This window comes from Mustelus asterias, chromosome 9 (assembly GCF_964213995.1).
Source record: "Mustelus asterias chromosome 9, sMusAst1.hap1.1, whole genome shotgun sequence".
Classification (NCBI taxonomy): domain Eukaryota; kingdom Metazoa; phylum Chordata; class Chondrichthyes; order Carcharhiniformes; family Triakidae; genus Mustelus; species Mustelus asterias.
The window spans coordinates 114,791,791-114,819,203 of NC_135809.1; the positions used below are offsets into that span (position 1 = coordinate 114,791,791).

At 46.7% G+C, this 27,413-nt stretch overlaps 1 protein-coding gene across 2 annotated transcripts in view; it reads right to left on the reverse strand.

Annotated features, from left to right (window-relative positions):
* Positions 1 to 1,941: 1,941 nt before the first annotated feature.
* spon1b (spondin 1b) overlaps positions 1,942 to 27,413 on the reverse strand; it is a 334,634-nt gene continuing 309,162 nt past the window's right edge. For both annotated transcript variants that reach the window (XM_078220918.1, XM_078220916.1), the window contains 5 exons: positions 15,664 to 15,834; positions 14,186 to 14,353; positions 11,817 to 11,981; positions 8,290 to 8,553; positions 1,942 to 2,900 (listed from right to left, as the gene is read on the reverse strand). In XM_078220918.1, the coding sequence (XP_078077044.1) occupies positions 2,737 to 2,900; positions 8,290 to 8,553; positions 11,817 to 11,981; positions 14,186 to 14,353; positions 15,664 to 15,834 (932 nt within the window). In that variant the 3' untranslated portion in view covers positions 1,942 to 2,736. The remainder of the gene's footprint in view (positions 2,901 to 8,289; positions 8,554 to 11,816; positions 11,982 to 14,185; positions 14,354 to 15,663; positions 15,835 to 27,413) is intronic.

Here is a 27,413-nt window from a genome sequence, read left to right on the forward strand (position 1 = left end):
GGAGGGCATTGATAAACTGGAAAGAGTGCAAAGAAGATTTACGTGGATGTTGCCAGGACTAGTGGGCCTGAGTTATAGGGGAGAGGTTGGCCAGGCTAGGACACTATTCCTTGGAATGTAGGATAACAAGGGGTGGCCTTATTGAGGTGTATAAAATCATGAGGGGCATAGATAGGATGAACACACTAGTTTACTTTCCAGGAAAGGGGAATTGAAAACTAAAGGGCCAAAAACGGTTGACGAAGGAAGGGCTGTGGATGTCGTCTATATGGATTTCAGTAAGGCATTTGACAAAGTCCCTCATGGCAGGTTGGTTAAGAAGGTTAAGGCTCATGGGATACAAGGAGAGGTGGCTAGATGGGTAGAAAACTGGCTTGGCCACAGAAGACAGAGGGTAGCAGTCGAAGGGTCTTGTCCCGGCTGGAGGTCTGTGACCAGTGATGTTCCGCAGGGCTCTGTACTGGGACCTCTGTTATTTGTGAAAGATATAAATGATTTGGAAGAAGGTGTAACTGGTGTTATCAGCAAGTTTAGGGATGACACGAAGATGGCTGGACTTGCGGATAACGATGAACATTGTCGGACGATACAGCAGGATATAGATAGGCTGGAAAATTGGGCGGAGAAATGTCAGATGGAATTTAATCCAGATAAATGCGAAGTGATGCATTTTGGAAGAACTAATGTAGGGGGGAGTTATACAATAAATGGCAGAGCCATCAAGAGTATAGAAACACAGAGGGACCTAGGTGTGCAAGTCCACAAATCCTTGAAGGTGGCAGCACAGGTGGAGAAGGTGGTGAAGAAGGCATTTGGTATGCTTGCCTTTATAGGATGGGGTATAGAGTATAAAAGCTGGAGTCTGATGTTGTAGCTGTATAGAACGCTGGTTAGGCCACATTTGGAGTACTGCGTCCAGTTCTGGTCGCCGCACTACCAGAAGGACGTGGAGGCTTTAGAGAGAGTGCAGAGAAGGTTTACCAGGATGTTGCCTGGTATGGAGGGTCTTAGCTATGAGGAGAGATTGGATAAACTGGACTTGTTCTCCCTGGAAAGACGGAGAATGAGGGGAGACCTAATAGAGGTGTACAAAATTATGAAGGGTATAGATAGGGTGAACAGTGGGAAGCTTTTTCCCAGGTCGGAGGTGACGATCACGAGGGGTCATGGGCTCAAGGTGAGAGGGGCGAGGTATAACTCAGATATCAGAGGGACGTTTTTTACACAGAGGGTGGTGGGGGCCTGGAATGCGCTGCCAAGTAGGGTGGTGGAAGCAGACACGCTGGCATCGTTTAAGACTTACCTGGATAGTCACATGAGCAGTCTGGGAATGGAGGGATACAAACGAATGGTCCAGTTGGACCAATGAGCGGCACAGGCTTGGAGGGCCGAAGGGCCTGTTTCCTGTGCTGTACTGTTCTTTGTTCTTTGGCATAGGTTAAAGGTGAGAGGGAAAAAATTTTAAAGGGACCTGAGGGGCAACATCTTCAAGGGTGGTGCATATATTTAGGATGAGCTGCCAGAGAAAGTGGTTGAGGCAGGTACAATAGCAACATTTAAAAAGCATTTGGATAAGTACATGGATGGGAAAGGATTAGAGGGATATTGGCCAAATGTCGGCAATTGGGGCTAGCTGGGAGGACACCATGGTCAGCATGGATCAGTTGGCTGAAAGGCCTGTTTCCCAGCTGTATTGCTCTCTGACTCTATGTCCTTGAAAACCAAAGGGCAGCTGCGGGTGAGGTGTATTTGTGTGAAACCAACAGTGCAGAGGTGTCGTAATCAACCAGCAGGTTCTGGACATACAAAACTTTTAATTCTTGAACTCTTTGGATGATTTCCGGATTAATAACAGCAGGTGTGGTTCACATAGTGTCATATTCCCAGCAGGATCCAGACCATAGTTTCTGCCAACGGAATTGAGAATAAAAACCCAGAAATATTATTGCCATTTTGTTTTATTGTCAAACATGGTAACCGGACAAGTTAATACATCATCAAAATTATATATTTTTCTTTTTTTTTTCCTCATTTTTTTTTTACAAACGGTAAAATAGGCTGGGCGTGCCTTGTAACTATTTGACCTCGTTCACACTCGCACTCGCTCACACTCTCAGTGTATCGATTGATATTTCAACAAACAAATAACAACACTGAAGAACTTCCGAAAATTCGCACAAAGACTTTGGTCGAATACACGTTTGTGACACTGTCACCTAGGGCAACAGTAAAGATACCACAAAATGTGACAATAGACAAAATAAATTTTTTTGTTTTTAAGTGTTAAGTTTCATTAAGTTTCTTTTTTATACTCCTCCTTATCGCTAAAGAGCAAACAGCAAATGTTCCTTTGATAAGGCATCTAAATTTCATATAATAAATGGATCTTTTTTAACGTTTAAAAAAAAAACAGTTCTCACAACCAAACGCTACGACAGCAAGGATTTTAAAATTCAAGAAGGTAACACTGCAGACCAGTGCATAAAAAATTTAAAAAGAAAACGTAACCACAGGTTAAAGAGTTCAAATTGCTTTTTAATCGTCTCGCGTGCTAGTGTGTAGGTACAGGTGTGTGTGTGTATGCGCGTGTGTGTGTGTGTATACAGTGATACTGTAACATTTATAAATGTTAGGGATACAGAAATGTTCTGTGTCAGAAAGAGCGAGAGAGTTTCTCCGTCACTTTAAAAAAAAGCAGTGCACCTATTCGCGGGTGAGGGCAGCCTGCCGCACTTCCTAACAGGGGTGAACGCTGCATGCGCGGATTTCCTTCATGTCCTTGCAGCTGGTGATCTGGGAGGTGCGATATTTTCTCTTGACGACCATGAAACGCTCCTGAATGCCTCCTCCGCAGAACTTGCTACAATCAGTCCACGCTGTCCATGGTCTCATCTTGCACCCTGGAGACAAAGGAAGACAGCCAGCGTCACTCAACGGAGGTCGAAATTTCATCGAATCATAGAATCCCCACAGAGCAGAAGGAGGCCATTTGGCCCGTCGAGTCTGCCCTGAGTCACCAAAGGAATACTTTACCTAGGCCCTCCCCCCTTCACTATCCCCATAATCTCATGGATTTACCATGGCTAATCCACCTAATTTACACATCTTTGGACACTGTGATAACCCCTCGAGGTCTGTGGGGAATCACTGATGGATCCCCGTGTGGGGCTCATTGAGTATGTGTTCCCCAGGTAACAGGCAGGCTCAAGACTGGGCCTGCTGATCTGTAGTCCCAGGCAGGGACTAGTGTGTGTACGCCACGGTAATGGCTTTACTTTGCATTCTGTAATAAACTATGTTATTTTCCAGTCGGGCTTCCTGAATCATAACAGACACTAAGGGGTAATTTAGCATGGCCAATCCATCCAGCATGCACATCTTTTAACTGTGAGAGCACCCGGAGGAAACCCACGCAGGCACGGAGAGTACTTGCAAACTCCACATGCACAGTCATCCGAGGCTGGAATCGAACCTGATTCGCTGGCACTGTGAGGCAGCAATGCCAACGATGCAGTTTATATGAACAAACCATGACGGGACAACTGGACTGTGCTGTTATTTACGTCCTACATGACCTGAGTCCATACCCTCCTCCACCTCACCCCATCAACATATCCTCCCATTCCTTTCTCCCTTACGTGTTTGTTTAGCTTTCCTTTAAATGCATCGATCATATTTACCTCAACTGCTCCTTGTTGTAGCAAATTCCACGGGGGTGATTCTCCCAAAGACATTCTAAGTGTTAAATTCATGTAAAAACTGGAATAAATCCCGCTGTTTCTTTCAGCGGGAGTTTAAAAATGAATCTCCCACACTCTGCACTGCAGAGTGCACTCACGTGAATCAGTGCAAAAATCAGGGTGCAGGGCCTGTCCCACCCGAGAGGCCGCGCATGCGCAGTGGCCCCTGTCTGCCAGCCTCCCGATTGCTGGCCAGCACAATCATTGGCCAGCCCCGTGACCCCACATCGCCGTCCCTCAGTCCCCACCCACCCCCATGGCCAAATCGCTGGTCCCACAAACATGCACGGGCCAGCCTCGCCCACTCCCCCACCTCCATCCCCCCGATCCCCCCCACCAGCTGCGTCAACCCCCCCCCCCCCCCCCCACTGCAGCCCCGACTCCCCAAGCAGGCTGCCCCCCCCCCCCACCCCAATTCCCAGCCTCTCTCCCTCTGTCACTCAGCCCAAAATGCAGAGCGGCAGTGGTACCCCCCCACCCCCACCGATCGCCTCCCCCAGAGGATCCACCTCCCCCATCAGGCCCTGCCCCATTAGGCCCCGCCCCTTGACACAGTCCAATGCCTGGTGGGCAGTGCCAAGGTGCTTCATGGGCATTGGCACTTTGCCCCTCGGGCAATGCCAGGGGACCCAGGGCACACCCCCCGGCAGCTGAACCTCTGGGGGGCCTTGATCCCCCCCCCTTCACTCCAGCAGGATCAGGCCGCCAGCTCCCCACTGTGCTAAATTCCGCTGGAGTGAACCACTCCTGGCTGGGGGTGGGGGAGAGAGGCAAGCGGGCCGGAGATTTCAATCACAGAGGCCCGGACACTCAGTGCGAATCGGCCTCCGCTAGAGTCCCCCGGCCTGCCGCACTTAAAAAAGTAGCGCAGTGGGATGGGAGAAACACCCCCCACATTCTCATTACATAACATAAGGACTAGCACCATTTGGCCCCTCGAGCCTGCTCAGCCATTCAATAAAATCATGGGTGAGCTTTTCGTAGACACAGCTCCACTTACCCGCCCGCTCACTATAACCCTTAATTCCTTTACTGTTTAAAAATCTATCTATCTTTGCCTTAAAAACATTCATCAAGGTAGCCTCAACTGCTCCACTGGGCAGAGAATTCCACAGATTCACAACCTTTGGGTGAAGAAGTTCCTCCTCAACTCAATCCTAAATGTGCTTCCCCTTATTTTGAGGCTATGCCCCCTAGTTCTAGTTTCAGCTGCCAGTGGAAACAACCTCACTGCTTCTATCTTATCAATTCCAGTCATAATCTTATATGTTTCTATAAGATCTCCTCTCATTCTTCTGAATTCCAATGAGTATATTCCCAGTCTATTCAGTCTCTCCTCATAAGCCAACCCTCTCAACTCTGGAATCAATCTAGTGAATCTCCTCTGCATCCCCTCCAGTGCCAGTATATCCTTTCTCAAGTAAGGAGACCACAATTGTACACAGTACTCCAGGTGTGGCCTCACCAGCACCTTATACAGCTATATCATAACCTCCCCATTTTTAAACTCCATCTCTCTAGCAATGAAGGACAAAATTCCATTTGCCTTCTTAATTTCACAGTAACTTCATTGCAGTGTTAATGTAAGCCTTACTTGTGACTAATAAATAAACTTTACTTTTCTTTAATTACCTGCTGCACCTGTAAACCAACATTTTGCACAAGGACACCCAGGTTCCACTGCACAGCAGATGCTGCAATTTTTTCATCATTTAAATAATCGTCCATTTTGCTGTTATTGCTGCCAAAATGGATGACCTTACATTTACCAACATTGTACTCCATCTGCCAGACCCTTGCCCACTCACTTAGACTATCAATATTCCTCTGCAGACTTTCAGTGTCCTCTGTGCACTTTGCTGTACCACTCATCTTAGAGTCATCTGTGAACTTTGACACACTACACTTGGTCCCCAACTCCAAATCATCTATGTAAATTGTACACAATTGTGGCCCCAACACTGATCCCTCTGGATGAAGACGTTTCTCCTGAATTCTCTATCAGAATTATTAGTGATTGTCGAAGACAAAAGATTTAGATTTGGACTCACCTTCAGGTGGAAAGATCCCAACTTCTTCCCCATCAAAACTCCCTTTCAATCTTAAAGACCTCTATCAGGCTATTCTTCAACCATCTCTCATTACTGGGGGAAAAGCCCCAGCCTGTTCAGGCGCTGCTGACAGTTGAGTTCTGGCATCATCCTTATAAATGCAATGGGGTCAATGATGTTTTGGGCGGTGGGGTGCAGATGTGGGGGGGGGGGGGCGGGGGCATGCCTCTCACCTCATGTCTGGGGCTGCTGCGTAAATGATGGCTGTAATTAAGTTTCAAGTTTATTTATTAGTGTCACAAGTAGGCTTACATTAACACTGCAATGAAGTTACTGTGAAAATCCTCTAGCTGCCACATTCCAGCACCTGTTCAGGGACACTGAGGGAGAATTTAGCATGGCCTAACCAGCAAGTCTTTCAGGCTGTGGGAGGAAACTGGAGCACCCGGAGGAAACCCACGCAGACACGGGGTGAACGTACAGTATGCAGACAGTGACCCAAGCCGGGAATCAAATCCGGGTGCCCGGCGTTGTGTGACAGCAGTGCTAACCGTTGACCTCGGGCAGGGTTTTCTGGTTTTGGGACGAGCATGGTTGGAAAATCCCGCTGCAGTTGAGGAAAACCCACAGTGTTGGACAGCTTTGGGAACCATAGGCAAAACGTCACCTGTTCCTCTCAAACAAGTGACCCTCACCACACGTCATGGGTGAAAATTTCCAAGTGCTGGACCAGGCAAGAAATCTGGGACCAGCTGCACAGCTGCCTTTCCGCTCCCTATTTTCCAGAACTTAGTAAAAGAAATGCTGGAGGCATGTCTCGTGCCATCACGTTGGTGGGTGGGGTCTGATAGAACTGTCAGCGGTGGCTATCCGGAGATTGGGGCACCCTAAAAGAAAGAAAAAGCCCCCCTCATGAAGACGGAAACCACCCGCACCCTAGGGAACACCCCCAACACAGGACACTGCGGGACATGTTTCTGCCCCCCTGCCCCACCCCCACACACACCTGGGGAATATTGCATGTCTTCGCCAACTGAAGCGCCCTTCCCTGGCACTGCCCCCCAGCACCCTGGGACTGGCCCTGGCACATTGGAATTGCAGTAAGAAGTCTTACAACACCAGGTTAAAGTCCAACAGGTTTATTTGGTAGCAAAAGCCACTAGCTTTTGGAACAGGCTGTTCCTTCGTCAGGTGGGTGGGAGTTCTGATCACAAACAGGGCACAAAGACACAAACTCAATTTACATGAATAATGATTGGAATGTGAGTCTTTACAGCTAATCAAGTCTTAAAGGTAGAGACAATGTGAGTAACCCCCACAACTTGCCTGGATGTGCAAAACCTCACTAGCTGTCCTGTCTGGAGATAATACACATCTCTTTAACCTGTGCTTAATGCTCCCTCCACTCACATTGTCTGTACCTTTAAGACTTGATTAGCTGTAAAGACTCACATTCCAATCATTATTCATGTAAATTGAGTTTGTGTCTTTGTGCCCTGTTTGTGACCAGAACTCCCACCCACCTGACGAAGGAACAGCCTGTTCCGAAAGCTAGTGGCTTTTGCTACCAAATAAACCTGTTGGACTTTAACCTGGTGTTGTTAGACTTCAACGCCGGCATCTCCACATCATGACATTGGAATTGCCCCAGCTCCCTGGCACTGCCCCTTAGCACTGCTCCTGACACTCTGGTACTGCCCCCTGGTACCCTGGCACTGCCTCCTGATTTCCGGTTCTCCACCCCTTTTCCCACTGTTCTTTCTCAATGTGAAATGGTTCTGAACACTTGGTTCACCAAATTCTGCACAGGAATCCCTACAGTGCAGAAGGAAGTCATTCGGCCCATTGAGCCCGCACCGACAACACTCCCACCCAAGCCCTATCCCCTCAACACCACGTATTTACCCTGCTAGTCCCCCTGACACTGAGGGGCAATTTAGCATGGCCAATCAACCTAACCCACACATCTTTGGACAGTGGGAGGAAGCTGGAGCACCCGGAGGAAACCCATGCAGACACGGGGAGAATGTGCAAACTCCACACAGACAGTCACCCGAGGCCTGAATTGAACCCGGGTCCCTGGCGCTGTGAGGCAGTAGTGCTAACCACTGTGCCACACCAGAACGTGGAACTGCCCTTCATCTGTACAAAAGCTGCCCAGAAAACTGACGGTGGAGGAGACGATAGAAAAGGCTGTATCAGTGCAGGACCTCACTACAACCCTTTGCTTAAAAAATCGTGCCAGATCAGAAGTTCCTAAAGAAGAACAAGGATAAAGACACTATATCAATGCAAGTTGTTGAAGTGCCAGATTAGGCTACACCTGTATTCTCAATCTTCAGATTTGTGCCTTGAACCCATTGTGCTGGACTGCTGAGCCACACAAAACATGAAACTAAGGAAACAGCATCAGTGCCACATTCACATAAGAAATAACAATGTCGGAACTTTGGGTTCACTCAGAAACATTCCTGATGCCTCACTCGGAAACCAGGTACCTGTGTGCTCTGGAATCTCGGGGTCTCCCCTCATCTGTTTATTCCTTTGCCTTTCTGGAGCTTCCTTGCGACGCCTCTTTTCATCGCTCAGCCTCCTCGAACACCTCCGCACTTTACACTTCTTGCGCTGGACAGTCTCGGGGCAGAGAGCCCCCCCAAACTGGGGCTCCAGTTTGATCATCCTGGTCCTGATCACATGACCCTTCCCGCAGGACTTATTGCACTCTGACCATTCTGACCATTCGGAGACCATGCAATCAGTGGCTGCAATTGGAAAGAAAAAGGAGCGTAAATGTTCCTGACAGCATTAAAGATCCGGAACTTCAACCATTGATGGTGATTTGTTCATTCAGAATGAATTACAGGCTAATTCTTGCTGGGTGAATCAATTGATCTGAAAAGCATAAACATTTACAGAGAGTAACATTCCTTCAATTGAAACAGGGAGACTTGATGTTCAAATCATGAGGTCTTTTGATTGAGTAGTGAAGGAGAAACTGTTTCTCCTGGCAGAAGGGTCTGTGCTCAAAGGACTTAAGATAACTGGGGGAGTAAGGTGGGGGGAGCGGGGTACAGATTGGAAGTCAAATTTTTACTCTTATTGCCCCTGATTACTGAAACTTTTAGTAAAATCAGCACAGGACCTGACATTCCAGGATCCCAGAGCGAGCGGTGAGGATCATTAAGAAAGCAACTGATAACTAGAGCCTGTGGGTATGTGAGAGTACCAATGCGTCTCTGTCACTCACTTGCTTCAATTAGTGGTGTTGTCTGTTGCCAGATCTGGAGACTTGGTGTGGTAGCTTTCCAGTAACTGGTTCCAGTTGGCACCCAACCTGGCCCCTCACCCGCCCCACTTTCTAAAGTAGTCTCATTAACCAGAAGTTGACTTTTTAAGTTTCCACAGATGGCAGACCTGTCCTGGATTCTCTTGATAGTCCACACTGGTGTGCTCAGAGAGTGGCATTGCAATGGGGTCCCGGCAAAGCCAAGAACAAGGGAATGTTCAAGGGGTAGATCTCTCACACTCCCTGGCATAATCGCTTCTTATAATGACGGAGTGTCTGCCCCTGCGGAGGCCCAACAGCATTTTTGGTACTCTAAGGCCATATACATCTGGTCTTGTTTTCTGATCCTTCTGAGGCAGTCTGGCCAGAGATACAGCAAGAGGAAACCTCCCAGAAAGGTGGTGGAATTTCAACATTCCATTCTCCATGAGGCAAAGAGGATCTGCAGCTTGCACCATGATCCACAACAATGAGTCTTTAAGATTTTGCAACATTAATCCCAGTCAGCCTGTCACATTAAAAGAGAAAGATATGAATTCATCTCACACCTTCCACAATGGCCCAAGTAATTTACAGCCAATGAAATGGCCCCACGTTGGGTGCCATTGTTTTGGGTGGCAAGGTGGCACAGTGGTGAGCATTGCTGCCTCATAGTGCCAGGGACCCGGGTTCAATTCCGGTCTCGGGTCACTGACTATGCGGAGTTTGCACTTTCTCCCCGTGTCTGCTTGGGTTTCCTCCGGGTGCTCCGGTTTCCTCCCACAGTCCAAAGATGTGCACGTTAGGTTGATTGGCCATGCTAAATTGACCCTGGTGTCAGGGGATTAGCAGGGTAAATGTGTGGGGTTACGGCGATAGGGCCTGGGTGGGATGTGGATGGTACAGACTCCTTGGGCCGAATGGCCTCCTTCTGCACTGTAAGGATTCTATGATTCTAAGTACATTTAAAAAATAGATTCCGCCATAACATAGGGAACACACAGTCAATATTTGCACAGATAGCAACGGGATCATGACTGATGTTGATGGAGGGATAAAGATTGGGTAAGGACACCGTGGAGAATTCCCCTGCCCTTCTGCGAAATAGCAATCATGGGATATTTTCTGTCCACTGTGAAGGTAGACTGGGCTGTTTGACAACTCATCCACAAAACAGCACCACAGCAAGTGGAGTGTCATTCTTAATTTCGTACTCAAGTCTCTTGGATCAGCGGCAAGAATGTGACCTAACTGCCACCTCTCAGCAACTTACACTTTCCACTTGGCTCTGGGCAATCCTCTGCAAGCCTCTGCCGCAATGAAGTTTGTGACTGGGCTTTGCAGACAGAAGATTGTCTGATGCTCTGACTATGACTGGTTAAACTCAATTGGTAGCACTATGCACTCCTGAGGGCCTTTCACCCTCGGTTCCTCCAACCACTTAAGATCTGAGGGTGGCAGAGAGAAAAACCATATTGGTGGAATTTGTGTTACCTTGGTTTGGACACTATAATATCAGGGTTCTTGTTTGGAAAAGAAAAGTCACCGTGAAAATATAAATTCTTAACAGCATTCAATGTAATTTGTTGCAACATATAGAATCCCTACAGTGCAGAAGGAGGCTATTCAGCCCATTGAGTCTGCACCGACCATAATCCCGCCCAGACCCTATCCCCGTAACCCTTCATATTTACCCTACTAATCCCCCTGACACAAGGGTTAAACAAGGATCCCTCCCAAGAAATTGCACAGTAGTTGGGTAGAGTGAGGAGTCTATATATTGTGAGGTAGAAGCCATTCCAGTATTGTGGTAAACGCTGGAAGGATCAATTGTGTAATATTCTGTCCATTTGTGTTCAATGTTGTCTGATATAAGTTGATGGGAGTCGGGGTGGAGGGAGTGAGCCAATAGTAAATAGTAAATAACACAGCCCAAACCTCCCATCATCATCAGAGACTATCAGGCAATGTTGCAACAAAAATAGGCTGATAAATGTCTTCAAGTTCTCTGTCGGAAGACATTATGAAAAAGTTCTGACTATTAGGAAAGTCTGAACAGGCTGGGGCTCTTTCCTCTAGAAAAGAGAAGAATGAGGGGTGACCTGATGGATGTCTTTAAAATGATTGAGGGTTTGGTAGGGTAGGTGCAGAGATGTTGGGTGGGATTTTCCAGTTGACAGTGACCCCTACCCACCCCCCCCCCCCCCCCACCCCCCACCCCCACAGGGGCAAACAATGGGAAACCCCATTTACGGCAGCAGGACCTGGAGATCCTGTCACTGGCCAATGGTGGGCCACCTCTGCCATCAGTAATGGTGGGTCACCTCCACCACCACAAAACAGGCCATGGGGGGGGGGGGGGGGGGGGAGTGGGCCGGGGGAGGGCAGAAAATCCAGCCCATTGTCTCCACTTGTGGGGTGATTACAAACCTACAGTTCAGAAATATAACATAGTTACTAATACATAAAATTAAACAATTCAGGTTAAACTTTTTTATTCAGAGAGTAGTTGGAATGCAGAACTTGTTCCTACAAGGAGTAGTTGAGGCGAATAGCATTGGTGCCTTTAAAAAGATATTTAATAAACACATCAGGAAGAAAGGATTAGAACGTGTGCTGCCTGGGTTACATGATGAGTGGTGGGAGAATGGAGAAGAAATGCAAGCATTGACCAACTGGGCTAAATGGCCTATTTCTGCACCAGTGCATTCAATGTGATGCCACAGGTGGAAGGTTCACGTCTGGGGAACTTCTACTTACGACATTCTGGCAACATGCATTTCTCCACCTGCTCCAACTCCTCGTTGCATTCTCCAATCTCGGCTGGGGTTTTCAGCATCCTCCACCGTGATCTCATGCCGATCCCACACGTGACGCTGCAGTCACTCCAGTCTGACCAGAGTGTCAGCATACAGGGAATGGTCTCTGATACCAAATACAGAACAGAAGTTGGAAATTTATAAAGCTACTCTGCTGAATAACAACGTTAATGCAGATCAGTGCTTACCCAGGTCAACATTTTAGCATAAATATTCCCTATGAACCTTCAGTAAGTTCAGAAAACCCAACCCTTTAATTTTATGATTGCCTGATCGTGCTAGATTTTGAGAATCATAAGAACCCAAAGAAAACCAGGTGACCTTTCATGAACATTTCTCCCAGTTGCACTTCCATGGAATTTCAGGGCAGGATTTTCTGCCGTTCCCACCAGCAAAATCTACCAACCAATGGCAACCCCACTGTGACCTCCCTGGTGGAAACAATGGGAGACCCCATTGACAGCGACCTGACCAAAAGATCCCGCCACCGGCCAATGGCGAGCCACCTTCGCCGCTGCAAAACATGCCATTGGGTGGGGGCTGGGTGTGGGGGGCGGGGGGGGGGGGGGGGGCGGTGGGGGGGGTGGGGGGGGGGGCAGGTGGTGGTGGGGGTAGAGGGCTAGAAATTCCCATTCTCAGTCTCTGTTCTCTTCGCTTCCATTTCCAAAATGGATGGCGGGATGCCAAGAGAAAGAGGGAAAACTAATACGTGAAATTACTTGAAATTAGTTATTGCATCTAAAGAAATGATTAACTATTTTTGAGTTAAAAGTAATTGACATTGGGGACGATTGTTACATATTGCTCAAGGAGCAGCAATCTTAGGTTTATTAGTTTCTAGAGGCAATGACTAAAGCTTTTGCAATTCCCTCACCTACTCCCTTTACTAGTCTCAAGCCCTGGTTACCTTTCTTAAGTCCCATTATTTTCTCCGTTACAATTTTATCACCGATAATAAATCCAATAACATTTTCCCTTTATTATTTACTAATTCCATTTTGTCTCTCTGCCTCTACTTTAAAAACAGATACAAAGGAGTCATTTAACAACTTAGTTATTTATTACATTTCGAGTAATCTTTCAGTGAAGCTAATGAAAATTGGATGGGATGGAAAATGAGCTTCTGATCTACTAATACTTGATGTGGAGATGCCGGCGTTGGACTCGGGTGAACACAGTAAGAAGTCTCACAACACCAGGTTAAAGTCCAACAGGTTTATTTGGTAGCAAATACCATAAGCTTTCGGAGCACTGCTCCTTCGTCAGATGGAGTGGATATCTGCTCTCAAACAGTGCACAGACACAGAAATCTACTAATACTTGGCCATAAAATTAAAATTCAGACCTTAAAATTTAAACCCGTGCTCCCATTAATTTTCAAAACTTAGAGATCTTGTTCTCTCTGATTTAGGATTTATTCACCACTGAGATAAGAATGCTAAGGACAGCACCTTTCCTGAATTAAGAGAGGAGAAACCAATGAATAAAGAGAAAGAAGCACATTTAGAATTGAGCTGCTTGAGGCTATGCACTGGATTGTGAGGTTCCTCAGGGAGTTTGGTTTGAGTGCTTCTATTTTAGAAGCTGTGCAGTGAAATTAATCAGCAGTGATCGCACAATTTGGGCCTCTAAAAGCAACAGCCCCTTTGACACTAGAGCCGATTTTCTTTTCCATTGACTAACCAATGAGGTAAACATGGCTTCCCATTCAACAGGAGTCCCTTTCACATTCATGAGTTGGCCAGTTTCCCTCCTGGTATCTTTTGTTATTATAGGCCGGCAGGTAACAAGCAAGCGAGGTCAATGTTGAGTTGTTGGAAATGTCTGGGAGAGTGTGTTGCTCGGTCCTCCCAAGATAGGCCACATTCAAAATGATGTCAAGCGCATTACTAATGACCCCTTTAAAAACCATTACCATCCCAGGGGAAGAGGATGACAATTGACCCCAAAAATGTTGAGACATGTTAAGAAATATGTAATTCTCTGTTCATCCATATTAATTCCATAGGTAACTGTCTATCAAAAAAAACTATACCCTGGTCAGATGGAACAGTCTGGAAGAACTTCCTGCACTTAACCCTTGTGATAAAGTGACAATATTGATTGAAAAAACAGGGAAAAGGTATTTCAGTTTTAAACGATATCAGTTTGTTAGAATTCTGTTTAATAAATTACCTTGTTCTAGAATTAAAGAAAAGCTAGTCATTGTTTTTTAAAGGACTATTATTGGTGACATTTGGAATTTGACAGATACTTTGAGTGTTAACATAAGATTCCCAGTCTGGGCTCCTGGCTGGCCCTCATACTTACGACAGTCTGGCATCCCACATTTCTCCATTTGTACTGTTTCCACTTTGCACGTGGATCCATCTGATGGATGCATCTTGACCATTCTCTGTCTCCTCTTGGTGCCCATCCCGCAGCTCGCACTGCACTCTTCCCATTCTCCCCACTCCGTCACAAAGCAAGTGTTTGATGCTAAGGTCAGGGGAGGAAGAGAAGGTGCATGAGGAATACAGCAGGAAGTTTGTCAACAGTCATCTATTTGTTTGCAACTTTGGCATCCTCTTTCACCCAGGGTTGAAATCCCAATCCGCTATCCACTCCATCACCCTAACTCCTACTTTCACCTCTGTAATAACAACACTCATCTCTGTCCCTGTCTCAGTCCATCTCTTTCTGGAACCCTCATTAGTACCAGTACTCTTCTGGCTGGCCACCCATCTACCAACCTCTGAAAACCTAAGCTCATCCAAAACTCTGCCACTCATATCCTAACCTGCATTTTCCCATCTCATCTTTGCTGGCTCCCATTTGGAAACACCTTGATTTTTAAATGATCATAGAAACATAGAAACTAGAAGCAGGAGTAGGCCATTCGGCTCTTTGAGCCTGCTCTGTCATTCATCTTGATCGTGGCTGATCATCGAATTCAATATCCTGATCTCCCCTTCCTCCCATATCCCTTGATCCCTTTAGCCCCAATAGCTATATCTAATTTCTTCTTGAAATCAGACAACATTTTGGTCTTAACTACATTCTGTGGTAGTGAATTCCACACATTCACCGCCCTCTGGGTGAAGAAATTTCTCCTCACGTCGTTCTAAAAGACTTACTCCTTATCCTTAAACTATGACCCCTAGTTCTGGACTCCCACCATTGGGAACATTCTTTCTGAATGTACCCTTTATGACCCTGTTAGGATTTTATAAGTTGCTATGAGATCCCTTCTCACTTTGTTTTCATCATCTTTGTTTTCAAACCCATCCATGCCCTAGGTGACCTCCTCCAGCCTTACAACCCTCCATGACCTCTGTGTTTGGTGATCATGTCTTAAGCTGTCTCAGGCCATAAGCTCTGAAATTCCCTCCCTTAACCTCTCCACCTCTCTATTTTTCTCCCCTTCTTTAAGGCACTTCTTAAAATCTACCACTTTGATCAAGTTTTTGGTCATCTATCCTTACAGCTTCTCTTATGGCTCAGTCTTAAATTTCATCTTGATTAAATTCCTGGGGAGTACTTTGGGATATTCCACTATGTTAAAGGCATGATATAAATTCAAGTTGTTATCTCAAACCAATTCACTGTGAATAAAATCCACTCCAATAAAATCCTCATTGGTTCTGAAGTGCTTTGGGACTTGGGGTCATGAAAGATGCCTTTTCCCAGACTTTGGAAAATGTCTACTCAAAACATATTCTCGTCTTTTTTTGTAATCCTTTCAGAGGCTGACTGGCCTGCAGTATAACTCCAGTCCTTTCCCCTCCAATCCGTTTTCATGCACCTACCACACTCCTCATTGACAATGCATTTCTCTGTCTCTTCAGTGGGCAATGTGCAGAGGGAGCCATCCTCGGGGTATTGCTTAATGTATCTCTCCCGTGATCTCATTCCCATTCCGCACGAGAGGCTGCAAGGGGACCAGCTGATCCACTCTGACATCATGCAAGTCGAGGCATCTGGAAAATGTAAGCGATATATTATTAAACGGAGCAAAAACCTTGTGGACGTACAAAATTGACGTGCAGGGAAAGACCAGCTTTGTCCATCAAGCCTGTCACAAGCTGGTGGTGGCCGGAATATTGTTGACTAAACACTCCCCGACAACCACCCCTCACCCACCCCCTGTAATCTCCTGAGGGGGGAAGGAACAACGGCCAGAGAAAAATACCAATATGGTGAAAAATACCTCTGGAAGAATTCCTCTCCAATCCCCTCAATGATCAAAGCAAATGTTTGCATAACCTTTCATTTCATTAACACCTGTTGACCTTGTGTGTAATGGTGTAAAATGGATGACAGAGGGCAGGATTTTCTTTGTATCCATCAGGACTCTGACATAAGGGTCACCTGGAGGTCAGAAGCCCACACTAATTGGGGAACTGTCACCCAGTTGTGATTTTTCCCGGATTAGCCAATAATCATAGAATCATAGAATCGGACAGTGCAGAAGGAGACCATTTGGCCCATCAAGCCTGTACTGACAACAATCCCAATCTGGCCCTATCCCTGTAACCCCATGTATTTACTCTGCTAATCCCCATGACACTAAGGGGTGAATTTTCCTATTCTGCCGACGATGGAAATTGTAGCAGATGAGGGCGAACCATGGAAAGGTCCGTTGACCTCAGGTGGGATTTTCCAGTTTCGGGGTGAGCGTGGCCGGAAAATCCCGCCACAAGGGGCAATTGAGCATGGCCAGTTAACCTAACCAGCCCATCTTTTCGGACTGTGGGAGGAAACCAGAGCACCCGGAGGAAACCCATGCAGACACAGGGAAAATGTGCAAACTCCACACAGACAGTGACCAAGGCCGGAATTGAACCCGGGTCCGTGGCGCTGTGAGGCAGCAGTGCTAACCACTGTCTACCGTGCCTCCCATAATGGCCAGATTGTTGTCCAAGTAAGGGCAGTCAGTGGGAAGGATCTCAAAGCTGCAGGGCCAATGGGACCAGTAAGCTGTCTTAAAATCAAAATGCTCTGAGTGGCTGGGCCACCTTTGTGGAGGGGGCTTCCCTCAGCAGCGGGGCTGCAGATGCAGCTGAAACCAGAGAAGCAGGAAAGCCTCCAAGTCAGAGGCATGCTGGTCCACCCCCAGGCAGCTGGCCTTTTCCCCAGTGCCTCTGGGGACCTGGAGGCTAACAGGAAAATCTCAGTCGTCTCCCCACAGTAGGCCTTAACAGGCCTTTAAAAACCTGAATTGGCTATCTGCTGCTTATCGGCAGGTAGCTCTGCTGCACCACCCTGCCTCCCTCACCCCACCACCTGACAACACCCACCACTCATTATTCCAGCACCCATCATTCTACCACTCATCACCCACCACCTCACCCTCACCCAAACACCCACCATCCCACCTCTGAGATAGTGATCTAGGATGTTGTGGGTAACTGACTCACAGGCTGATGGTGCGAATTTTTCAACCCACCTGCCTTCAAGCATGCCCCCTTTGGGAACCGTGGATCGGCAATCCATTTGGCATTTCTCACAATTCTTATCTTCTTCCTCTGGCTTCTTCCATTTCACTTGGGCCAATTCAGAGCTAGCTGATCACCCTTACCCATCTCCTCCCAAATGTCACTCATTCTTCTTCCAGTCCTGCTGCATCTTCACATCTGCTCTTAGTCCGACCTCTTCTTCTTCTCCCTGCCAATCCCACCTATACCATTCGCCTCACTCCGTTTCCTCTCTGATAATAGATGACCTTATCATTTCAATCTCTTCTTGGCTACTTTCTTCAACAGTCCCATGATCCTCTCTGACCCCCTGTTGCACTGATTCCTCATTTTGCCCTTCCTCGTTACTCGACACATCCATCTCGGCATCCACATCTCATTCGCATCCAGTCATTATTCCTCTTGTATTGATGTTGCCTAAAGTTCTGCACCATATGACGGTTTTAATCTCGAACTGAGAAATATAAAATAGGCTCTGACTTGCTTTCAGCCATCTAACATGGCCATGTCAAGTCGAGGACAAGAACCCAGAGGGTGGAATTTTACGAGAATGATTCTAAGTGTCCAGCTAGTGTAATAATGGGAGAGTTCCTGATCGCATTTTTTGGGCAAGTTTTCACACACAATTGTACATACTTAGTCATTGAAAAAATGGTGTAGACTATTTCTAGCTGCTGCAGGCTGTGGGCTCGGCTTAATTCGCCATCCAGCCTGTAGAGGGAGCTACTGTGCCTGTGTAGACCTCTGAAGCTGCACATACATAATTGCAACTGCAGGAGTCTGACAGAAAGATAAAGAGTTGTCAGGCCCCTGCTGCAGCAGGCAGCCTCAACAAATTCCCCTCCCACAATTTCAGGGGCCCACGTGCCGATCACGTGCCCCACAATACATGGACATCTAGCCCCTGCCGCTCCCCTGCTGCCCAGACCGATCATGCCCCCCTTCCCCCCCGATTCGGTCACATATGCAGAGCGACAGCTCTGGTATGATTGCATCCGCAGAGTGCACAGCGCCCCCCCCCCAATCAGGCTGCCCCTTTCAGGCCCCGTCCCTGGCCCCACACAATAGGTTCTGCCCATTTGGCCCCATACCCATAGGCCCTGCCTAGTCCTGCCCCCATATGCCACTCCCCCCTGGCACTACTGCCATAGGCTCCACCCCCTGGCATTGCCTGGTGGGTAGTGCCAAGGTGCCTGCTGGGCATTGCCCAGGTACCAGGCTGGCAGTGCCAAGGTGCCAGGGTGATACTGCCAGACTAACACTGCCCAAGTGCAGCCCTCCTTGCCCTTGGTCTCCCTTGGGGGTCTCAATGGCCTCCGGTTCCACTGGCGAGGCCAACGCAACTGTTCCCTGTTCATGGGGAGCAGGTGTTTCCCTAGCCGGAGAGAACCTCTCCCGGCGAGGCCATAAAGACAAGTGAGCTCGGACAATTCAGTGCCGGGCTCACTAAACAGATGCAAATAAACATTTAAATAAATTTGAATAATGTATTCAGCCTCTCGCCCATTTCTGGCGTGATCCTGATTTCTCGGCTCTCGCGCGATTTTACCGGCTCGCTTCGCCCATCGATGGGTGCGGCAGTCGGTAAAATCCCGGCCAGAGAGTCAAAACCAAGTTCAGTCTTCCAATATAGTGTGTTCAAGGGGTAGAATCTAATAGAGCCAGGGTGTGAAGATGTAAGATGGTCTAAGTCAATAATACAATTTCACACATGCAAACTGTCTGCATTTTAAGCTGACAATCAGGACTTTTAGTCGAATAGCTGCTTCTGTCAATGCTGCAGCTTTGAAATCATGTAATTCTCATACCTTTTATAAACTTCTGTTTCCTATTCTCGGTGCTAGGTACTAGCCACCTAAGGCAAGGCAAGACGGGATGTGACTCAGATGGTTAGAGAGGGAACATTTGGATCAGCCTCAGTTCATTCTCGATGCTGAAACCGTCCAGCTGTCAAATTCATGATGCGGAAAAGCTTTGGGAGAAGAGTTGGATGAGTCACAGCCCAAACTGGAAGGAGCTTCCATGAAAGGACCAGGGATAAAATTCTCACGAATGGAGGATCTTGCTTTATTACGTCTCAGAGAAATATTTCGAACCGCTTCACCTGAAGTACCTACTTGGTGTGTCGATTAGAACTGCAGGCATTTTGTTTGTGTATACAACAGAGCACTCAATCATTCGTGCGATGAAAAATCATTTCAATTATCCCACAAGGGGCAAGTGCTTGCTACGAACATTGGGAGAGCTCACTAGATTTCAGCACTGCCACAGGATTATTAATGCTCATCTAAACGTTCGATAAGGTGTTCGATAAGGTCCCCCATGCAAGGCTTCTAGAAAAAGTGAGAGGGCATGGGATCCAAGGGGCTGCTGCCCTGTGGATCCAGAACTGGCTTGCCCAAAGGAGAGTGTGTATAGATGGGTCTTTTTCTAAATGGAGGTCGGTCACCAGTGGTGTGCCCCAGGGATCTGTTCTGGGACCCTTGCTGTTTGTCATTTTCATAAATGACCTGGATGAGGAAGTGGAGGGATGGGTTGGTAAGTTTGCCGACGACACGAAGGTTGGTGGGGCTGTGGACAGTCTGGAGGGATGTCAGAAGTTACAGAGGGACATAGATAGGATGCAAGACTGGGCGGAGAAGTGGCAGATGGACTTCAACCCAGATAAATGCGTAGTGGTCCATTTTGGCAGGTCAAATGGGATGAAGGAGTACAATATAAAGGAAAAGACTCTTAGTACTGTAGAGGATCAGAAGGACATTGGGGTCCGGGTCCATAGGACTCTAAAATCGGCCCCGCAGGTGGAGGAGGTGGTTAAGAAGGCGTATGGTGTGCTGGCCTTTATCAATCGAGGGATTGAGTTTAGGAGTCCGGGGATAATGATGCAGCTATATAAGACCCTTGTCTGACCCCACTTGGAGTACTGTGCTCAGTTCTGGTCGCCTCATTATAGGAAGGATGTGGAAAAGATTGAAAGGGTGCAGAGGAGATTTACAAGGATGTTGCCTGGATTGAGTGGCATGCCTTATGAGGATAAGCTGAGGGAGCTCGGTCTTTTCTCCTTGGAGAGATGTAGGATGAGAGGAGATCTAATAGAGGTAGATAAGATGTTGAGAGGCATAGATCGGGTGGACTCTCAGAGGCTTTTTCCCAGGGTGGAAATGGCTGCTACGAGAGGACACAGGTTTAAGGTGCTGGGGGGTAGGTACAGGGGAGATGTTAGGGGGAAGTTTTACACACAGAGGGTGGTGGGCGAGTGGAATCGGCTGCCGTCAGTGGTGGTGGAGGCAAACTCAATAGGGTCTTTTAAGAGAGTCCTGGATGAGTACATGGGACTTAATAGGATGGAGGGTTATAGGCAGGCCTAGAAGGTAGGGATATGTTCGGCACAACTTGTGGGGCCGAAGGACCTGTTTTGTGCTGTAGTTTTTCTATGTTTCTAAACATTTTGTTCTGGTCCCCATCCCACCCACTCCCGGTGACATTAAGAGAGGGGGCGGGGGCCAGAGTGAAGTAAGGGGCACAGGTTCAAGATGAAAGGGGGAAAGTTTAAGGGAGATGTGCGGGGGAAGTTTTTCACGCAGAGAGTGGTGGGTGCCTGGAACGCGCTGCCAAAGGAGGTGGTGGAAGCAGACACATTAGCAACATTTAAGAGGCATCTGGATGGGCACATGAATAGGGAGGGAATAGAGGGATATGGACCGAGTAAGGGCAGAAGGTTTTTTTCTGTAGTTTAGTTAGGACATCATGATTGGCACAGGCTTGGAGGGCCGAATGGCCTGTTCCTGTGCTGTACTTTTCTTTGTTCTTTCTTTGTATTAAACGGGCAGCCAAGGCCTCAGTTTTCACATCTGATTTGAAGGATCTGCTCCCACGTTGGGACTGTTAGCTGAGGGTGGACCTTTAGCTTACAGTCATTTAACTCAGAGAGCTGCCAACTAAGCCAAGCCGTCACTCTCACGTGTTGTTTGAAACCACAGCAACGCTGGCAAATGGGTTGGTGTTGTTGCAAACCAGAGATCAGCTCAATGAGAAATGGGGGAAATGCGAGAATTTTATTCAAAAGCTGTCGTGCTGCAAACGTCAGCAGAATAAGATTTTGCAGCTAAATGCAAACATTTGTATTCGGAAAGAAAAGCAGAGAATCAGATTTCCTCAATGCAGGTCCTGCTGTGGTTGCGATCACTGCAATAAAGTATTACATTTTATTCAAGATTTCGCTCGCAGCTGGAAAGCACATACAGCTTTTGTACCATTACAAGAATAGCAAAACGCAGAAACGACTAATTTAATTAGTTTCCCTTTTGATGCAACAGTGTTGACAGTTGAAGTGCTCAACATTCAGAACACATACCTTATCTCCTCACCTTAAAGACATGCATTACATCATCTGGGTGCACATCATGCTTCACTGGCTTCTGTGTCCCAGACAGCAAGCCACAAGATTGTCACCTTCCACATTTCCTCACAGCCTCGCCTCATCCAATTTCTACCATCTCTAGCCCTGTGTGGTGGACCTCAGTTGTGCCTTTGTCCTATATGGACCACCGTTGTGTGTGTTTGTCATACCTGGACACATCCCCTTCCAGTTTGGTTCCTCCCCTCAGCACCTAGTATAAAGGTGGCTGTCTCCTCCCCCTTGTTCAGTCCAGGTCGGTTAATTGTTGGGATCTGCTCCTGATTCTGTTGTGAATAAAAGCCTACACTTATATTGGCATATCGGTAGTCTTTCACCTTATTGATAGCGCATCACCCTGTAACTCTGTGTGCCTTGTCCTGACCTCCGACACTTTGCCACTGATGGCCATCTTAAGCTATCTTGCTCTGAACCATCACCCTGCCCATGAGCTGGCAATGGGAAAGGTGCCACCCAGCCTGCCACCCATCCTTCGGCCTATATCCGGCCTATATTGCGGTCCTTAAATTGCTAATTAATGGCCATTTAAGTGTTGGGGGGGCGGGGGGAGGAAAACCTCCTTTTGGGGAGTGGGAGAGGATCTCTTGTTTCCCTGTGCCCATTCAGGGCACCTTCCACAGGTTGGTACCCCACTTTCAGCCTCTGCCCCTCACCCCCATCCTTGGTCACTTGAACCCAATCCTTCCCCCAACTCCTTATTTCGCCAAGGTCCCCGATCCCTCCCCAAGCAAACCCTCCCCCCCCCGACTTACTTTACAGTTCTGTATCCGCCCCCCCCCCCCCGTATCCATGATTTTCCTCTTGGACTCCCAGCAGCAACAATGACTGCATTCTGGCACAGCTGGGATTATTCAGTGCCCAGAGGTCGAGGGCAGGACTTACGGGTGCTAAGGACTGGAAGTTCCATTCTCACCTTATCAAGGCTGTCCCCACCATATTATCGCTATAGGGCAGCCCTTTTTAAAGTTAGCAAGCTGTTGACTGACTTTTCTACCAGGGCGGCGGGGGGGGGGAGAGACAGGGGGTTATTGGCGAGGTGGTGATGTAATGGTATTGTCATTGGACTTGTAACCCAGAGGCCCGATGTGATGATCTGGGGACCCGGTTCGAATCCCACCATGGCAGATGGTGAAATTTGAGTTCAATAAAGATCTGGAAATAAAAGTTTAATGATAACCATGAAAACATTGTCAATTGTCGTGAGAACCCATCTGGCTCCCTAATGTCCTTTAGGGAAGGAAATCTGCCGTCCTGACCTGGTCTGGCCAACATGTGAGTCCAGACCCAAAGCATTGTGGTTGACTTTTAATTGCCCTCCGAGGGCAACTAGGGATGGGCAATAAATGCTGACCCAGCCAGTGATTCCCACATCCCAAGAGCAAATAAAAAAAAATACAATTCACCCAATTTTTTCTGTTTCTCTCTCTACAGGTGCTGCCAGACCTGCCGAGAATTTCCGGTATTTTCCGTCTTTAATTTCAGATTTCCAGAGTCTGCAGTATTTTGCTTTTGTATTCTACTCAATTTACCACCCGGGATTTGCTTTCTGAAAAGCAGGCAGTTTGGTCGATTTTAAAACAAGACACAAGTGACAGAAGTGAGAATATTAATTTCAAAGAAGCACAACAATGAATAAATGAATCCAGAAATCATGCTTCATCATGTGCTGTCCAAATGGAAGAACAGTAACTATCAGACAAGAATTGAATGAAAAATCGATATATTGAGACAGTGATATCTGAAAGAAAGGCTTGGAACGATATCCGATTGCAATAAAGAGGCAATATGAGGTAAATAATAATCTGGAAAAATCAACAGCAACTCACATTTATATGTGGTAAAGTGCAATGAAATATATGCAGTAAAAACCTTTAATTATTTTCTATTCATTCATGGGATGTGGGCATTGCTGGCTGGGCCAACATTCACTGCCCATCCCTGAGGGCAGTTAAGGGTCAACCACATTGCCAATTATCAAACCTCAAAATTATCAATTGTCAATGATCAAAACCTCAATGTCAACAAACGAAGGAGGTTGTCAATGACTTCAGGAAGCGTAAAGGAGAACATGCCCCTGTCTACATCAATGGGGATGAAATAGAAAGGGTCGAAAGCTTCAAGTTTTTAGGTGTCCAGGTCACCAACAACCTGTCCTGGTCCTCCATGCCGACATTATAGTTAAGAAAGCCCACCAACGCCTCCACTTTCTCAGAAGACTAAGGAAATTTGGTATGTCAGCTACGACTCTCACCAACCTTTACAGATGCAGCATTGAAGGCATTCTTTCTGGTTGTATCACAGCTTGGTATGGCTCCTGCTCTGCCCAAGATCGCAAGGGACTACAAAAGGTCGTGAATGAAGCCCAATCCATCACGCAAACCAGCCTCCCATCCATTGACTCTGTCTACGCTTCCCGGTGTCTTGGCAAAGCAGCCAGCATAATTAAGGACCCACATATTCCGGACATTCTCCCTTCCACCTTCTTCCGTCGGGAAAAAGATACAAAAGTCTGAAGTCACATACCAGCCGACTCAAGAACAGCTTCTTCCCGAATACTGTCAGACTTTTGAATAGACTTACCTTGCATTAAGTTGATCTTTCTCTACACCCTAGCTATGACTAACACTACATTCTGCACTCTCTTGTTTCCTTCCAACGATATGCTTTGTCTGTACTGCGTGCAAGAAACAATACTTTTCACTATATGTTAATACATGTGACAATAATAAATCAAATCATTGTGGTGGCTCTAGAGTCACATGTAGGCCAGACCAGGCAAGAACGACAGATTTCCTTCCCTAAAAGACAGTAGTGAACTAGATGGGTTTTTCCCGTAATCGACAATGGTTTCATGGTCATCATTAGACTTTTAATTCCAGATTTTTGAATTTCACCATCCACCATGGTGGGATTTGAACAATGGTTCCCAGAGCATTACTCTGGGTCTCTGGATTACTAGTCCAGTGACAATACCACTATGCCACTGCCTCCCCGAATGTAGAAAAAGGAGCAGTATTGAAAAAATAGAAAAATGTTTTTAAGTTTAAGTTTATCTATTACTGACGCAAGTAGGTTTACATTAACACTGCAATGAAGTTACTGTGAAAATCCCCTACTCGCCACACTCCGACGCCTGTTTGGGTAGACTGAGGGAGAATTTAGCATGGCCAACGCACCTAACCAGGACATCTTTTGGACTGTGAGAAGAAACCAGAGCACCCGGAGTAAACGCACGCAGACACTGGTACAACATACAGACTCCACACAGTGACCCAAGCCAGGAATTGAACCTGGGTCCCTGGTGCTGTGAGGCAGCAGTGCTAACCACAGTACCACCCACAGAAAATAGAAAATGTTGGCGGGTTGTCCTTTCATCAGAACATGCCCGAAAGGTTAACTGCTCTTTCCACAGGTGTTGCCTGACCTGATGAATATTTCCAGCTTTTTCTGTTTTTAGTTTCAGGTTTCCAGCATTTGCGGTTTTTGGGCTTTTGTATTTTGCTATTTAGCAAGATTTTGATATTGAGCTGCATGAGAAGATATTGGGGCAGGTGACCAAAAGCTTGGTCAAAAGGAAACATTTTTTGGAGCATCCTCAGGGAGGAGAGGAGTAGAGAGGTGGGATGGATCAGGGAGGGAATTCCAGCGCTTAGGGCCTTGGCAGCTAAAGGCACAAGCAGCAATGATGGAAATAGGGGACACACAAGAGATTGGAGGAGTGCAGAGATCTCCAAGGGCTGGAAGCAGTTAAGTCAAATTGTTTGAAATAAATAAATCGAATATGTTGCCCCAAGCCTTGATGCTTATTGTTTAAAGGATACTTGGCTGCATTTCTGACTGAACATATTTGGAAATAAAAATATTTGTAAAAATCATATTCAAAATCATTTGATGTCTTGTTTTATTTGTTTGTCAGTTTCATTAGGACCAGTTTTTAGGACCAGAACCATGGAATGCTCTCTCACAGAATCCTGGGGATAACTCCCGCGCTCCCAATCTAGTCACATAATCTAGTGACCACTCTCTCCATGTGCATCTTTCTCAAGCAACTACCTAATTAGAGAATTTCTGGACTCTGGGAACATTTTTGGGCCAAGCAATCACTCACTAATAAGATTCCACACAAATTTTGTTTTTCCCTATGCTCTTTTTGCGTTCCCACTGTGGTATCTTGTGTATCAGTGATACACTGATATCCATTCAGATATCACTGTTCGTCGAAACATAGCCCTTCACAACCATAAATTTCATCACCCCATAAACCTCTTCTCTTACAGCTGCTATTAGTGTGGGACTTCTTTGCTTAATATAACATTTTAAATATTCACCTTTGTCAACATGGCATGACTTTAGGGCTGATGCAATTTGCACTTCTCACAATTAAGTTCATTTATCAGTAATTGTGAATGCACAGCCTCTAAACTATCATAAATAGTATCATAAATGAATTGAGGACTGGTGTGAGAAGGCCATCAGAAACAGGATTTAACAACAATCAATTATCATTTTGTAGACATGTATTCAAGGGAAGGGGAGCTTGTCTGCTGAACATCTTATTTAATTGTGCATCTAACCTGCCTTTTGCATTGCATAAAGTCTTGTGTCTAAATGGTTGCCATTTCTATAACGACTATAAGATGTATGGCGCAAAATACAAACATCTGTTACACTCCAAACTGCTGGAAAAATGCCCTAAATTAAATGTCAAAAATCTACTCTTTTTCTGAAGATAAGCTTCATCTGTCTAACTGAGGCTCTGGGAGTCACCTGCTGCTGAGTTTCCAGTACTTTTTTTATTCATTCATTGGATGTGGGCATCACTGGCAAGGCCAGTATTTATTACACCTCCCTCATTCCCCTTGAGAAGGTGGTGGTGAGCTGCCTTCTCGAGGTGTTGTTGCAGTCTGGGTAAACTCACAATGCGATTATAGGTGGGAGTTGCAGGATTCTAACCCAGTGACAATCAATGGCAGATGATTTGGAGGGGAACTTGAGGGGTGGTTTACCCATGTGCCTGCTCCACTTGTTTAGGCAGTTTATTGGTGAGTTGGTGCCACTCGATGGCACTGCCGATGACATCTCCCATCACTTTGCTGACGATCGAGAACCAACTAAATGGATGAAAACTGGCCGGATTGGATTTGTCCTGCTTTCTGTGGGCAGGACATACTTGGGCATTTTCTCACTTGTGACGCCAATGGTAGCAGTACTTTGACAGAATGGCTAGAGACACAACTAGTCCTAATGAGGCGGCAGGGTGGCACAGTGGTTAGCACTGCTGCCTCACAGTGCCAGGAACCCGGGTTTGATTCCCGGCTTGGGTCACTGTGCGGAGTCTGCATGTTCTCCCCATGTCTGTGTAGGTTTCCTCCGGGGGGTGCTCCATTTTCCTCTCACAGTCAGAAAGACGTGCTGGTTAGGTGCATTGGCCATGCTAAATTCTCCCTCAGTGTACCCGAACTGGCGCCGGAGTGTGGTGACCAGGGGATTTTCACAGTAACTTCATTGCAGTGTTAATGTAAGCCTACATTTGGACACTAATAAATAAACTTTACTTTACTTAATCCTGGAGCACAAGTCTTCACCACCACAGTTGAGATTTTGTTACCATACGATTCAGCCGTCACTTGGCTGGCAGTTTCAACAAGCTAATAGCAGCTCAAAC